The 13,503-nt window shown below is 43.9% G+C and overlaps 1 protein-coding gene across 2 annotated transcripts; it reads right to left on the bottom strand.

The window, feature by feature from the left end:
- Positions 1 to 2,999: 2,999 nt before the first annotated feature.
- nudt19 (nudix (nucleoside diphosphate linked moiety X)-type motif 19) lies at positions 3,000 to 11,953 on the bottom strand. 2 transcript variants are annotated; one of them, XM_079496849.1, is made up of 7 exons: positions 11,752 to 11,953; positions 10,584 to 10,802; positions 9,036 to 9,295; positions 7,752 to 7,792; positions 7,014 to 7,230; positions 5,723 to 5,930; positions 3,000 to 3,233 (listed from the first exon to the last, which is right to left on the bottom strand). In XM_079496849.1, the coding sequence occupies exons 1-7, from the start codon at positions 11,819 to 11,821 to the stop codon at positions 3,019 to 3,021; spliced, it is 1,230 nt and encodes a 409-aa protein (XP_079352975.1). In that variant the 5' UTR covers positions 11,822 to 11,953; the 3' UTR covers positions 3,000 to 3,018. The 2 variants fall into 2 exon arrangements, with proteins under 2 accessions (XP_079352975.1, XP_079352974.1); XM_079496848.1 differs by lacking the exon at positions 7,752 to 7,792 and having other exon boundaries at positions 7,014 to 7,271.
- Between the last annotated feature and the right edge of the window lie 1,550 nt (positions 11,954 to 13,503).

A 13,503-nucleotide genomic window follows, 5' to 3' on the forward strand; every position in this document is an offset into this window, starting at 1 on the left:
TGAAATTAAATAAATAAATAAAAACACAGTAGTATTTTATTTCTTTCATAAATAAAGAATCTTTCACTCAATAAGAACTGCTACTGTCGCAAGTTGATGATGTCATTTGTCCATATGGTCTAGCCCTATAGAATGTATGGAATGCATATGCAAATAAAAAAGTGTCTGAAGTGAGTGGTGCAAAAAACTCAGCTTCCCATCATGCACCTGTGCACAGTGTGAAGCTCAACAGCACCACTTTGTCACCTGTTGGTACCCTAAACATACATACATATAAACGTAGACGCCCTTTCCGGCTCTGAGGCGCGTGCATGTCCTTGCCTTAGAGTATATATTAATAGAGACGGCACCCGGAGGAAACCCTGAGGCGAAATTGACATAGTGGCCGAATTTGGTATTGCAGTTTTGACCCAAACACATGAATGCGCTGGTCCGTTGACTATCATTGCGCACGTTCATGATGACACATGAGCGCTGTTTCATACGCGAACGCGTGCAATGATAGTCAACGGCCAGCGCGTTCATGTGTTTGGGTCCAATCCATCCCAGAATGCACTCTGTTCTTACCATTACATTGTATAATCTGCTTAGTATTGTGTGTGTATGTGTATATATATGGGTTCAGATGTAAAGCTGCTCTGTATTATTATTATTATCAGTTTGGCTCCTTCTGCTTTGATGGACTTTATTAAGCTCCACTCAGATAACAGCAAAACTACAGTATTTAACCTCAATCCCAGCCTTTTCTCATAGAGTAGCCTACTACATGCATAAAATACATATCGTATGTGGAACAGGATATACACACAGAAGCTGAACTGAAACGGCAGAGGTTTAATTTGCATATGAAGGATGGGCGACTGTGGCTCAGGAGGTAGAGCAGGTCGTCCAATGATCTACGGGTTGGCGGTTCGAATCCCGGCTCCTCCTGTCTACATGTCGAAGTGTCCTTGGGCAAGACACTGAACCCCAAATTGCTCCCGATGTGCTGGTTGGTACCTTGCATGGCTTCCGCCGCAATCGGTGTATGAATGGGTGAATGTAATGCACAATCTATGTAAAAGCGCCTTGGATAAAGGCGCTATATAAACGCACCATTTATGACATTACTGGAGCAGGGAACCAGATATAGAACGGTCCATATGAAGGATGACATTACTTAAGCAGGGAACCAGATAGAACTGTCCATGACTCTTCGTGCCCATCCTCAAACAAGTCTAGAGACTGATTACTATTGCAAACATTATTTTGTTTTATTTTCATTACATCCAGTATAGTATTATCATCCATTTGTATCTTGTTATACTGTAGCCCGCAATTGTTGTCTGTGGAACATGCCACGCTAACATGTCACAGCTTGACTGTATTTGAGAGATAAATAGCTCTTGAATCATGAATTGTCTTGCGACAACTGGTCATTTGGCACTAGATAAATGACATTGATTAATTCAATGATTGATGAATGGACATAGTTGCAACTGCTGCCCTTAATAGTACTATATGATACAGGTCAGTGAGGATCAAGTCCAGCTGAATGTCCCTGTTGTCAAAGTTATTGCAGTGTGCCCCTTTCTCAACCACTCAAGCCAACATGCATTATGACGCATTGTGAGCTTGCAGATCAATTTTCACTATTAAACATAAAAAAAATACATCTGCCCCAAAATAGGCATGCCATGGGGTTCAACTCTAATGTTAGGTACAGTCATGGGGTTTCAACTCTAATGTTAGGTACAGTTCCGTTCAATTTAACAGGCAAGGAACTATAGGTGTTATGAATGAATGTCGAATTAACCCATTTTGGGCAGGAACCCCTTTTGGTGTTTTAAGCATTATGTTATACTTTAGCTATTGAAAAATAGCAGATCTACAAGCTCATAGTGCGGCACCGAGTGTCTGCTATTTTTGAAAATTATTGAAAATGTGTGCAAATCTTTGAATATATATTCTGTCACAGTGAACGTTTTTTTAACTGATATCTTTGCTTCTGGGGGAGGTCCCTGGAACAACATATTTTCAGATGGGGGTCCACGGCCAAATACATATAATTCTGGGTGTCCTTGACATGAAACAAGTTGAGAACCACTGACATAGAAACATAGGTTTCAGAAAACTGTTTTAACCCTGATTTAGAAGATATTGTAAATTGATGGTAGGTCTAAATGAATTAAGACTATGGACCCCTGGACTGCTTCAGTACAACAATACTACAACTATCACTGCAGAGCATTGCTGTAAGTAAGAGACCATTGGAGTCCTACCTAGTCATATCAACCTACTGCACCACACACATACGGATAAAATAAGGTATAGTTCACCCATAAAATGTTTTTCTTACTCGATATTTGTGTTTTTGTTGCATTCCAGATCTCAATATTACGATATTTAACTAATTAAAGTAGGCTAAATACTGTAGGAGGTCAATCTTAACAAGAGCTATACTATATTTACCCATTTAGACCTGACGTCGAAATATAAAAAATGTCTTCTAAATCATGACAATGTTCTGAAAAACCTCATGTTTCTATATCAGTGGTTCTCAATATTTCATGTCAAAGGACCCCAAAAATGATGTAATTTTCCGCTGACCCTCCATCTGAAAATATGTTGTTCCAGGGACTCCCCCAGAAGCAAAGATTAGCGTTAAAAACGTTCGCTCTGAAAGAATATATATTCAAAGATCTGTGCCACATTTTCACGATTTTTCAAAAATAGCAGACCTACAAGCTCGTAGCGCGTTGCACGCTGAAAATAGCAGATCTACAGTGACAAGGCCCGTGTGATGGAGTATATACGTATACATTTATTCATGAGAGTATAAATCAAGAGAGACAGAAAGAGAGCATGAGGGTTAACCCATTCTGGGCGGGAACCCCTTTTGGTGTTAGCATTATGTTATGCTTTAGCTATTGAAAAATAGCAGATCTACAAGCTCATAGCGCGCCACCGAGTGGCGCACTATGAGCTTGTAGATCTGCTATTTTTCAATAGCTAAATTATAAAAAAATAAAACGGTGGTCAGAGCTGACTGTTTGGGCCCTGGCCCGGCCGGGCAGGCGTTTGGAAAGGCAGCAGGTGCTTGTATTTGGGCTTGATGGTGACCTGCAGCGTTGGGGTGTAAGGGTCCGAGAACACCATGCGATGGAGAGCACTGTTCTCCTCCTCTTGACGGTCCACCAGAGAGTCATTCACTACCGCCTGCCCTGAGCCATCGACTGGGTACAGCTTGTCCCCTGAAGAGAGAGAGAGAGAGTCAGTCAGTCAGTCAGTCTGTAGGATCGGAAACCCACTCAATTGTGGTATACAGTAGCCGGCAGGGGTGCCCAAAAGGTAGATCACGATCTACCAGTAGATCACAAAGGCTGGTAGATCACATGACATGGCCCTAAAACATATATCATATCATATCATATCATATCATCATACTATAATTCAGTCAATGTCTGAGTGTCTGAATGTGTGTCAGAAACACCGCCGTATCTCCTCACCGCCTGCACCAATCGCTCCCTTTTCACACAGGCATTGACCATCATAATATGGAGGTCTTAACGAAGCCCTTTTTCCAATTTAACTAATTATAAATTAATAGTGAATTTATTAGTGAATTAAAAATGTGAAAACGCACCCAGGGCGTAGTACCCCCTGTGGCCACAAGGGGCGGGGGCAATATCTCACAACGGGTAAGGGCTAGTAATTTAAATAGAGCATTAGAAAGTTACAGTACATACAAAAACAAAAACTATTTCCATTTCCCCACCTATATATATTTCCCATTCTAAGTGTGTTTGTCATGTTCTTTAAACTATTTTCAGCAATGAGATCATATTTTTCGGTGGGTAGATGTTGTTACGCTGGTCATTTTGAAAGTACATCTCTCAAGTCCAAAAAGTCTGGGAACCCCTGCCTGAGTAGTGCGAACGCGTCTCTCTCTATGGTCTGCAGCTTTATTCAATTGACACACACACGCACGCACACTCTTAATCAGGCTCATCTGCTGCAGGTGCGTCTAGTTTCGGCCGGCGGATCCTGCCGGGAGATGCCTATGCCCCTAGAGCAGGGGTCCTCAACTAGAAATACTGAAGGTCCACAAATCATTTTTGAATAAGACCATGGTCCAGTCTCATGCGCGCGCAAATAAAATTGCAGGTCGCGGGCCACGTGGGCCCCACGGGGTGGGGCTGCCCCCCTCGCCCCCCACCCCTAGAAACAACTATGCCTGTTTAGTACAGTCAAACCAAGCTTATACAAATCGGGTCCCATCCAACCAACCAATACTGGGGTGCAGAGTATGACATTTATTTTTTCCACTTTGACAAATATTCATTATTCACCTCGACCGCGGTCCGGTCGTGGACCGCGGTCCGCCTGTTGAGGACCACTGCCCTAGAGTATATATGAATAGAGACGTCACCGAGAGGAAACACTGAAGCACAATGGACATGGTGGCCGCAGCCTGGGCCATACATGAACGCGCGCAAGCCAATACACAACAACGGGCGGCGCTCGTTCATGACACGCTCGCACACGCACGCATGCACGGTACTCGTTCATGACGCGCTCGCACACGCACGCATGCACGGTACTCGTTCATGACATGCTCGCACACGCACGCATGCACGGTACTCGTTCACGTCTGGCCCAAATCCATCCCGGAATGCACTCTGTTCCAACCCGGAAGGGGTGAAATCGCCTCATGCGCTGAGGTGAGCAACACAATGCAAGTGGATGGGAGGAGAAATCCGGTGTCGTCTCTTATAATATATAACTCTATGCCTAATGCCACAGAAAGCATAGGTCTCTTCCAAGCTATAGTCAGTCTGCAGGTGTCTCACTTGAGTGAATCTGGTGGTTTACATTTTATTTTCTGTCCAAAAGGCAGACTGAGACATTTCCTATAGAGGGTATGCGGCTATGCGCGTGACATCATCATCAAACCCGGAAGTTATGCAGGAACGCCTACTGAGTGGCAAAAAACTACTTTCTGTCCTTGACAGCCCATACATCCACACAGAAAAGTCATATCTGATTGCATTAAACAATGTTAAACTCACTTTGCCTGTTGCTTCGCCACTCGATTTGCCACTCGATGTGTCATTCACTTTAAGCATGCGCATACCCTCTATACTACGGTCTTTCGACATAATAAAACTGTGTTTTAGTTGTTTTCAGTGAATAGCAAAATCATTTTCTTAATTTGTATTACTGCACGTTACTTAGTAGACATTACAGTCTATGGGAATAACACTGCTTCTGGCACAGCGTTTGGAAGAACTCGCCAACGCTCTAGACCAGAGCTAAGTTTTCATGACAAAACATTACAGATAGTAACAGTATTTGGTTATAAAACAGAAAAGTACTGATATACGACTTGGACATATTACTTGCAGTGGAGTTATGGCAAGCTGCGCCGTCCGTAATATAAGTAAAGTAAGTAAGCCTTTGCCGAGCCATGAGGCCCATAGGGCAGGAGCCTATCTCCTGTTTCTGTAGCGTGAGGCAGCTTGATGTACAAGTACACCCCCTGGACATGACGCTAGTATGTGGCAGGGACTTACCCCCAATCCAACCCTTGATGCTGAGTGTCAAGCAGGGAGGCATTGGGTCCCATTTTTACAGTCTTTGGTATGACCCGGCCGGGGATCGAACCCCGACCTCCCAGTTTCAGGGCGGACACTCTAACCACAAGGCCACTGAGCTGGTGATGCCTAATAGGGTTGCTTACCTGGCAGCAGTGACATGTAGCTGCCGTCTGTGACCACGCGGACGGGCAGCCAGTGCTCGCAGCCCTCGGTGGCGCGGCGACTGGCGAAGCCGTGGAGGTCGCTCAGCGAGGGAAAGTGGCACATGCGGCGGAGTTCATAGAACTGTGGGGGGGCAATCCACAAGTCACGGGCCTGGTAGCTCTGCAGAACCTCCGACGGTGTGGACCACTGAGGAAAACAATGGATGAGAGAGAGAGAGAGAGACAGGGGCTAAATAACGCTAAATAGAGCTAAAATAACGACGACTATAACATGGACACAAATCTCGAAGTTATTTATTTTGTACACATAAATGCAGCACATTACAATGGAAACATCTAAGTCTAGGAACATCTAAGTTCCTAGACTTAGATCCTAGACATCTAAGTCTAGGAACATCTAAGTCTAGGACTTAGATGTCGTCGTCGTCGTCGTCCCCCCACACACACAAATAATCATATTTGAACTTGGGACCCCCCCCACACCCGACAAGCACTTGAAATGATTTCTCAGATAAATAAATAAACTTTCGAGGCGTGCCGTAGATCTGCTATTTTCAAAAATATTGCTTTCTTATATTATTTGACAATTTGGCCCATTGTTTGAGCGGTTGTTTTGAGGAATTAAAAAGGTCTTTAAAATTAAAACTCCTTAAATTGTCACTTCACTGTCATCCGGGGACACCCCCCTAAAGAAATCATGTGGGGGTCCCCACCCACAGGTTAAAACCCATTCTGTACGGGAACCCCTTTTGGTGGCAACTAAGCATTATGTTATACTTTAGCTATTGAAAAATAGCAGATCTACAAAATCGTGAAAATGCGGCACAAATCTTTGAAAATATATTCTTTCAGAATACTTTAAAAAAATATATATATATTTCGACGTCAGGCCTAAATGGGTTAAGAACCCCTGGTCTATAGAGGGTATGCGCATGCTTAAAGTGAATGGCACATCGAGTGGCAAATCGAGTGGCAAAGCAACATGCAAAGTGAGTTTAACATTGTTTAACCTTGTTTAATGCAATCAGATAGGACTTTTCTGTTTGGATGCATGGGTTGTCAAGGCCAGAAAGTCGTTTTTTGCCAGTCAGTAGGCATTCCTGCATAACTTCCGGGTTTGATGATGATGTCACGCGCATACTCTCTATAAGGAGACGTCTGCTCAACTAAAAGAAGGTCTTTTGTACTTTTGAAACAAGGGCACATCATAACGAAAAACAAACACATCTTGACTTTCAAATGACCAAAACCAAAGTACCGTAAAAATCACCTTAAAGTGCACGATCTCCCTCTCGTCCTGGAGCGTGTGAGGAGGAGTCTGCTCCAAGCAACAAATGAAAAAGGCAGTGTCGTACCTCCTCTCCCTGGCGTAGAGGCCGGGCGGCGTCAGCCAGTTGCCCCACTCGTGCAGCGCCCAGATGTTGGGCACCACCTCCAGCTGTCTGCACATGGTGAGGAAGTTGGAGGGGTCCCTGTTCACCTCGGACCTCCATCTGTCCAGCTCGCCGTTGGAGCACAGCTCCTGTACCTGTTAGGGTGACCATATACAACATAGGTGAGGAAGTTGGAGGGGTCCCTGTTCACCTCGGACCGCCATCAGTCCAGCTCGCCGTTGGAGCACAGCTCCTGTACCTGTTAGAGGTGACCATATACAACATAGGTGAGGAAGTTGGAGGGGTCCCTGTTCACCTCGGACCGCCATCAGTCCAGCTCGCCGTTGGAGCACAGCTCCTGTACCTGTTAGGGTGACCATATACAACATAGGTGAGGAAGTTGGAGGGGTCCCTGTTCACCAGGGACCAACATCTGTCCAGCTCGCTGTTGGAGCACAGCTCCTGTACCTGTTAGGGTGACCAGATATAACATAGGTGAGGAAGTTGGAGGGGTCCCTGTTCACCAGGGACCTCCATCTGTCCAGCTCGCTGTTGGAGCACAGCTCCTGTACCTGGTAGGGTGACCATATACAACATAGGTGAGGAAGTTGGAGGGGTCCCTGTTCACCAGGGACCGCCATCTGTCCAGCTCGCTGTTGGAGCACAGCTCCTGTACCTGTTAGGGTGACCATATACAACATAGGTGAGGAAGTTGGAGGGGTCCCTGTTCACCTCGGACCTCCATCTGTCCAGCTCGCTGTTGGAGCACAGCTCCTGCACCTTTAGAGGGTGACCATATACGAAATTAATTAACCCATTTTGACCTGGGAACGATTCTATAAATGTCTTGACAGTTTTTTGTCAGTCGTTCTTCGATTTTTCCAAAATAGCAGACCTACAAGCTCGTAGCGCGCTACGAGCTTGTAGGTCTGCTATTTTTCAATAACTAAAGCATAACATAATGCTAACACCAAAAGGGGTTCCCACCCAAAATGGGTTAACCCATTTAGGCCTGACGTCGAAATAAGAAAAACGTTCGCTCTGAAAGAATATATATTCAAAGATTTGTGCCGCATTTTTATGATTTTTCAAAAATAGCAGATCTACAAGCTCGTAGCGCGCCACTCGGTGGCACGCTATGAGCTTGTAGATCTGCTATTTTTCAATAGCTAAAGTATAACATAATGCTTAGTTAAAACACCAAAAGGGGTTCCCGTCAGGAATGGGATAAATAACACAAAAGAAAAATAAGGACCGTTACATCACTTGGATACAATAAAAAAATATATAAAATAAGTTTCCCAAATTGATTGGACCCATTTTTGGGTTATCGTTATCGTGGTGAAAATGGGACAATTTTATGAATATTGAAAACAGATTTTTGTGTGTGTGTGTGTGTTGTAGAGATATTTGTCAGAAGTCAGGACAGCTAGCTTGAAACTGGGAAGATCTTGGCCCAACCGTTCGGGGACCCCCAGGGGGTCCTTGTATGTGGGGTGGTCCCTGGCACAAAATATTTGGGTTGGGGTAGAAGGGGTCCACAGCCAAATACACATTCATTTGGGGGTCCTTGACATGAAAAAGATTTGAGAACCACTTGCTGTAGTAGTTGCGAACGCAGTGAGCACTAACTATAGAAGCTGGCCTAAACTGTCTGTCTGTCTGTGTGTGTGTGTCACGCTGTAACACCACCACCACCACCAGAGGGCGCAGCTGTATCACACACAAAAAACACACACACACACACACACACACTTAAAAAACTTAACTTAAAAAAAACAATCTTAAAAAAACACAAAAAAAGAAAGAAAAGAGAACTTTAAAAAAAACTTTAAAAAGTACGTAATTTATTCTAATTGTTGTTATTGCAATTTACGAGCTGCGTTCGCTTCCCGTGTCCGCGCGTCTTACTTGTGTACCTGCGCAAGTTGCTGTTGTGGCCGTGATTCATGAGGCATTTCATGGGTGATGCTTTCCATCAACGTGTTCTCCTGTGTTTTATCCAAGACCAGCAGCACCCCGCTCTCCTCAAAGGTCTCCCGCAGGGCGCAGATCCTCAACGCCACCTCCCCTGGCACCGGGGAGCCCAGTTTCACACGGTCCATGGCGAAGATCGGAGGTCTGGTCCCTGCCGGCTGTTTGACGCGACCCAAACCGAGGTTTGGCAAGTTCCTGAAGGCTTTAAAAAAGGTAGGGTAAGTGATCATTTTTGGTTAAAAGAAAGTCTTAAAGTCATACGATTTGTCACACACGTTACCGCAGTGAAATTTGTTCTCTGCATTTGACCCATCTCTTGGAGCGGTGAGCCGCAGCCAAGGAGCGGTGAGCTGCAGCGTGTGCCGCGCTCGGGAATCATTTGATTAGTAGATTTGACCCCCAATCCAATCCTTTGATGCCGAGTGCCAAGCAGGGAGGCATTGGGTCCCATTTTTACAGTCTTTGGTATGACCCGGCCGGGGATCGAACCCCAACCTCCCAGTTTCAGGGCGGACACTCTAACCACAAGGCCACTGTCTGTTTTAAACATTATGTTATAATTTAGCTATTGAAAAATAGCAGATCTACAAGCTCATAGCGCGCCACCGAGTGGCGTGCTACGAGCTTGTAGGTCTGCTATTTTTGAAAAATAGTGAAAACATTTATTTCAGAAAACTGGAGGATTTAGAAGATTTTTTATTTATTTTGAGGTCAGGCCTAAATGGGTTAAATCATAGCGCCCAATCGATTTATAGCAACGGGGCACTTTTACCGACGGACCGGAAGTTATACCGGATGTGGCTGGAGCAGCTAAATGTAGCCAAAACACTCTAAAAGGCGATCGACAACAACGGGAGGTATGATTAAATCTAACGTGACTAGCGACTGGACAGCGGGGGGCCGTCTAACTGACACAGGATCTTTTCTTAGAATTGGACGTGATGATTTAGATCGCAAGTTGTTAACGTTTTAAGATTTCCGTTGTCGTCGGCTAAACAGGGGGGGAACATTTTCGATGTCGTCCCACTGAGGATTGCGCAACAGGCGCTCCTAGGCTGTGGAGTGATGCGATCGGTTTTCATATCAATAAACTTCGTCTTTTGGATAAAACTTCGTCCTGGGCGCTGGGTGTTACTAATAGAAAGGACGGTGAACTTCGTCCTGGGCGACTGGGGTGTTAATAGAAAAACAACACTTTTTTTGATAAATTCTGATAGTAATCATTTGAGTATTTGTTCAGTAACAGGGGTCTTCCCATCTCTCCGGCACTTTAGTAAACAGAGCTGGACAGACGTGGAGACCCCTGTTATGAAACACAACGGTAGGACTGGACCATACTCAAAGTGGGATCTGGGGGCCTGCAGGGGGTCCTCGAGTGTTCCAGGGGGTCCCCAGCCAAATTAGTTAAAATAGCATCAAAATGATGTGACGCGTTGTACAATGACAATTTAGGCATTCAGCAGACACTCTTAAAAATCACTTCAGTGTACCTTTAAAGATGTCCATCCATTCACCGGCGAAGTCGGAGGGCTCCAGCAGCCCGCCGGGGAACACGTATGCGTTGGGCATGAAGCCGCTCGTACTGCTGCGCTTCAGCAACAGGACGTCATAGTCGAAGCGGGACGCCGGCGGAAGGCTGGCGTTGGTGTTGGACCGGCCAGGAGCTGGACAGCTGCCTTGCTCAGGGGTCTTAGCACCCACACGTAGGCCTGTTATTCGCAAATTATTGAGATATTGTCAACACAATAGTTTTGCAGAAAGGTCAGAATGTAGGGGGGGGTTAAAAAAATCATACTGTACATATTCAAATATTTTAAAACTGTAGTGGTGGAAATAGCAGATCTACGACTTCTACAAGCTCTTGTGAGCTGGTATAGATCGGCTATTATTGCCACTATTTAAATGGTTGTTAAAAATTTTAACAACAATATTTATTATTGTTGTTGTAAAGTCATTAAATATGCCAGTCATTTCTTTGTACGCCTATATTATGCAAGCAATTTAGGAATACTCGTATGCCTAAAAAAAGGCTACCGCAAGGTTCCCAGTTCGAACCCATGCAGGCTCCCCCAGAGTCAGTGTCGAAGTGTCCTTGAGCAAGACAGTGCAGGTTGGTGCCTTAAGGTTTCTTCTGCCATCGGTGTATGAATGTGTGGGTAAATTAAATGCACAATCTATGTAAAGCGCCTTGAATAAAGGCGCCATATAAATGCACCAAAAAAAGGATTGAAACAACTCCTAGCCTAGACTGCTGTGATATTAACATTTCATGAAATGTATGTAATAACACAGCTACAGTATAATAGCTCTGGGCCATATGTTGTGTTAAAAACTTCTCCAAGTTCAGGGCTAAAATACTCCTGGTCAAATATTACGCCACTACAAGTGGAGATACTATTGAACTATATTTACTTGAATTAAAGTAGGCTACAAATACTTACGTATTCAAAATTCAAAATGACAAATAACATGCCGTCTGACATTTCGCCCCAAAAGGTTTCCCACAAATGTTAAAAAATACAAATAAGAGTGAAAGTAGCCGATCTATACAAGCTGACAAGGCGTTACATCGCGAGGTTGTAGCTCGGCTATTGCCACTACATATTTCCACCAAAAGATTCACATTGTGAATCCAGACGCAGCCCTACACATAGATACCCAGATGTGTCCTGCCCGCAGCTAGGATGATGGTGGCTGCTTCTTTCCATTGCTTCAGAGCCGTGTTCATGCTGTATTCTCTGATGATACTAACAATGTCCCCCAACAGTCTTTCATAATATCAGCCCCATGCATGCATCAGTTTCTGTCATCGTTATCGCCTTCTGTAACTTAAGTTCCGGCGTCTGCTGCTTTGTTTTGGTTTGTACTGTCAAAGTCACGTGGGAGGAGCATAGAGTAGGGGAGGAGGAAAGGAGGAGGAAGGTCAAGAGCGCAGAGGAAATGGATGGACCTTGGGGCTCTTTGCTAGGGCGACCAGCGCCATCTACTGTTTGGACGACCAACGCACGATGGAACAGCTATAGGTATAATCATTGTGTCGGTGACTCTGTGTCCACTCCTTATCCATACTAAGTTACCAGTGTGATGAACACAGTGAAGTACTTGAGTGCTGTACTTAAAGGACCACTTCACCACTTTTCAACCTATCTTCATATAATAGGTCCTCACTAATAATCATGATAAAATGGCACGATGTTTTCCTACTGTGTCTCATAGGAGGGCTGTTTGGGCAGTTTAGAAACCGTCCTCCAGTGACATCATCATTAGGCAGATTTTTTTTTTTAAACAAGATTTTTTTACAAAATAATTTAGATTTTCATTATCTTGAGAACAATGGCTTCCATTTTCGCATTGCAACTTTTCAGGACTATAGAAAGCCTGCAGTTTCTATTAGCTTGGATTCCCCATCGATGATGTCACTGGAGGACGGTTTCTGACCTGCCCACAGCCCTCCTATGAGACACAGACCAAGTAGAATTTTTTTTTTGCCATTTTTTCATGATTATTAGTGAGTATCTATTATATGAAGATAGGTTGAAGTGGTCCTTTAAGTCTACATTTATTTGAGTAAAAATAAACATCAATGACGTCCACACCAGAGGGAGCTCCACCAATCACGTTCAACTAGGGATGTGCCGATGAGACATTATGGCCGATAAACCGATATGATCTCATTCTGTATTAAAAATTATAATAATTTTGTCCATTCTGAAAATGACATGTAAGCCTAACAGGGTGTCTGCACTGCAGGCTTAGGCAAGTCAGATTTAACTTGAATACCTTTATATTTAATATTGTGAGCTTGTACTGTATGTATTAACAGTTTGCAGAAGTACAGTACATTTCAAGCACAACTCAATACAAAAATTGTTAACTGTGAGTGGACGACCCAAAAAAGCATTACACTTGTTTACAAGAGGGTCCACCTTGTTCAATTCATCAAAAATAGCAATGGTGATTGTCCATTGTGTCGACCTGCTAATATCTAGCTAGGTGTTCTGCCTGAATCAGTCTAAAGAGTTGGATAAAAGTGGCCCATCAACACCTATGTATTGAAATGCAAAGTATGACCAACAGTCTTGCACACAAATCAGACCACTGTCTTCTAGGCTCTGAAGTGAGAGTAATTTAAAGATTGAATTTACATTGTATTTTAATTCTAAAAATGTGCAGAGGTTATTAGGCCTACAAGTCCAGATGTGAAGCAGTAGGCCCACTGTGTGTTCATGACCATTTCAGACATAACATAACATATCATAACGTAACATATACTTTTAGTATATCCTTTGACTGTAGTACTTGTTAATAATATTATATGCTTTTACTCTGACAGTGTCTGTTCTTTTGTATTTATGCTCACTCCTGCTTGGGCTTGACTCACCATTGAAATGAAGTTTTTTTTTGTCATTT

This window comes from Electrona antarctica (genome assembly GCF_951216825.1).
Source record: "Electrona antarctica genome assembly, chromosome: 3".
Lineage (NCBI taxonomy): Eukaryota > Metazoa > Chordata > Actinopteri > Myctophiformes > Myctophidae > Electrona > Electrona antarctica.